This window comes from Parus major, chromosome 5 (genome assembly GCF_001522545.3).
Source record: "Parus major isolate Abel chromosome 5, Parus_major1.1, whole genome shotgun sequence".
NCBI lineage: Eukaryota > Metazoa > Chordata > Aves > Passeriformes > Paridae > Parus > Parus major.
This window is the reverse complement of record NC_031774.1, coordinates 60,592,478-60,595,705: the sequence shown is the minus strand read 5'-3', so window position 1 is coordinate 60,595,705 and position 3,228 is coordinate 60,592,478. Positions and strand designations below refer to the sequence as shown.

Genomic DNA, 3,228 nt, shown 5'->3' with positions numbered 1-3,228 from the left:
TGGGACAGTGGGAGCTGTCCCTGGGTTGGAACGGGATGGGATTTAAGGTCCCTTCCCACCCAAAGCATTCCAGGATTTTGTGATTATCAGAAAAACAAAACCATCAGAAATAACAATCAACCTCTCTTTTGGGTAAAAAAAACCCGAGTAGTTTTGTTTCCCTTTCCATTCCATTTCACTTCCAGATTAAAATCCACCTTCAGAGCCCTCAGCGAAAAAGTTCCCTCTTAAAATTCCCAAGTCCTGATTCTCTGAAGCCAAATTCCCTCTGTCCCTCTTCCCATCAGCTCTCCCTATTTGCATCCCTACCATGAAATGAACTAATTAAGCAGAAGATGTTGATGACTCTTGAACCTTTAATTACATCTTCTCCTCTCATAAACACAGAGCAGATCTTGCCTGCACAGATCCCAGCCACACTAATTCCAGCTGCCCTCCAATAACTGCAGAAAGGTTATGGATAAGATTGGAATATCACCAGGACAATCTGATTTATTCATTAATTAAACCCACACCGAGATTTTAGGAAGGGTGATCTTAATAGCCTAAAAAAAAAAAAAAAGAAAAAGAAAAAAAAAGTCTAATTTCATGTGACACATCTTAGTAGATGAATCCTTAGATTTTTAGGGAAGGCAATCCTCAGCATTTCCATAGTGAAATATGAAATTAAAAAAAAAAAAATCCACTTTCCCTTTTTAATTAAAACATTTCAAAACTTCAGTTTACACTGGAGCCCAAGCAAAGCCCCAGATTTGCTAAACTGGGTCTGTTCATGTTAAATTAAAAATAATCTCATTACATTTAGGACACCAATAACATGGCTCTGTGATTCAATTCCCATCTCTGCAAGGTTCCGGGCTCCACATTTCTCCGGAAAACACGGAGCTGTTGGAGCAATATAAAGCTGTCAAGTACAATAAAAAGCCACAAATGAAGGTGCTCTCAAATCATTAAGTGAAAATTATTTATGAAAGTCGCAGTTGCTTTCTGCTCTGAACACCAAATTACCAGGCAGTTTTCACCTCTGGCTTCCCTTGCTATTCCTTGGGATTTTCCAAACCAATTTTTCCCCCTTTTTTTTTTTCCCCTTTCTATGTTTATTTTTATTTTTTCCTTCAAACACCATCCCACACTTTTGGCCACAGACAATGGGATCTGCCACCTTTTTTATCCTTCCTCGGTGCAAATGTGTACGTGATAAATTAATCTCAGTTTATCCGACAGAGCCAGGATTCCTTGGGGGCTGGGAATGGGAGCAGGAAGACTTCGGAAAAGGTTTTATTTCCTTTTCTGCCACCTCATTTTGAAGTGGGGGAATTGTGAAATGAAACCTTGTATTTAAAGATAAAAGAGGCAGGGAAAAAAGAGTATAAAAACCAACATGGGGGAGGGTCATGGAATCATGGAATCATGGAATTTTTCAAGGTTGGAAAAGCCCTCCAAGATCATCAACTTCAACCCTCAACCACCACCAGGTTCTCCATTAATCCATGTCCTCAAGTGTCACATCCGCACAGTTTTTGAACACTTCCAGGGATGGAGACTCCACCCCTCTTCTGGACAGCCCACACCTCTTCCATAAAGAGATTTTTTCCTAAAATTTAATCTAAATTTTAGATTTAATTTAATTTAATTAATCAAAAATTTATTCTAAAATTTAATCTAAAATTTAATTTAAAATTTAATTTACTTGAAGAGATTTTAAGGCTGAAATTTAGGCTGAGTGCGGATTCACTGAGTTGGATCGGGATGGATGAGGAAATAGGAATCGAATCAGAAGTCTGGGCTTGCAGGACCCAATAAAAATCACTATAAAAGGCCTCCTGTAGATATCACTCCCTCATAATTTAATAATTCATATTTTTACAAATATTTAAATATATTTTACATCAGGAAGTCTATTAACAACATCCAGGAGCGTTTGGGTGGGGCATCACAATCTGGAGGCCATCCCCAATCCCCACCCCACAAACCCAGAGGGAAGACCCCATTACAAAGCCTCAGGACGGGGAAAAAAATCCCGCTTTTCAGGCCTACCTGGGTAAAGAAGGGCTCGTAGATCTCCACTCCCTTGTCGGAGCCCTGCAGCAGCACCTCCTGGCCGCGGCGCCAGCTGTAGCGCACGGGCGGGTTGGAGTTGGCCACGCACCTGAGGAACACGGTCTTCTCATAATAAAACTGCTCCTTGGCTTCCCCGATGCTCTGGTGGACCGTGACTATGGGATCATCCAAATCTGGGGGAAAAAAAGAGGTTGGAAAAAATAAGTTTAAGCCGGGCTTTAGCCGGCTTGACAACAGCGTGGCGCCGGGAATTTCCTGTGACGCCTCTTAACTAGTCAAGGATAAAACAGAGACAAAACTGCTTGAAAAAACCTCAGATTTTAGGGATTTTGCAGGAAAAGTCAGGCTTAGGATTTATTTCCTTCTTCCCAACTGGATCTCCTTCAAAACTCACATTTTTAGGCAGAACAACACAGCCAATCTCATGCTAATGTCAATCATATTTCTATTATAGCGCGGTGATTACCGCGGTTTCGTCTGGTTCGCAGCTTTACTCCTTGTTTCTTCTAACTCTTTTCCACAAAATTATAAAGCTTTGGCAATAAATAGACAGCCTGATTTGCATCCAAATGGCAGGATCCAGGAGTCCATGGATCATGTGCACGCAGCTGTTTGCTTTTAAAGCTGCAATTTAAGGCAGCAATTTAATGCAGATTCCCTGCTTTTAGTTACAGGCATTTAACTTCCAGCAGGTAAATTCATCCCGGGCTTTGGAACACATTTCTCTTGATTAAAATACAGATATCGGATAATTACTCCCACTGCAGCAGCTCCAAGAAAATGAGATGCCCACAACGAGGAATTGGCTTCCACAAGGAATAAAAATACAATAGCCCTTGGAATGTGAGGATACCAAAGTAATTAATTTGGGCTTTATCCCACCAGGAAAAAGGAGATTCCTGGTCTGGGGGTTTTTCCTGAGCTTTGCCTGAAGGGACGATTTTATTGAGGAAGGAAAGAAATGGGACAAGGGAAAAAATGGAAAGCAAAGGATGTTTTTCCTAAGTACTGGTTAAAAACACGCAACTTCCAAATGATGACTCTCACAGCCAGCAATTCCCAATTCCCAATCTCCCATCCATCCCTGCCCTCTGGCACTGGGAGCCATTCCCTGGCTCCTGTCCCTCCATCCCTTGTCCCCAGTCCCTCTCCAGCTCTCCTGGAGCC

General features: G+C 41.7%; 1 protein-coding gene across 1 annotated transcript in view; it reads right to left on the bottom strand.

Annotated features, from left to right (window-relative positions):
* The window catches only part of MDGA2 (MAM domain containing glycosylphosphatidylinositol anchor 2), a 148,671-nt gene that overhangs the window by 114,298 nt on the left and 31,145 nt on the right, over positions 1-3,228 (bottom strand). The window contains exon 4 of the mRNA XM_033515236.1: positions 2,038-2,234. Within this exon, the coding sequence (XP_033371127.1) occupies positions 2,038-2,234 (197 nt within the window). The remainder of the gene's footprint in view (positions 1-2,037; positions 2,235-3,228) is intronic.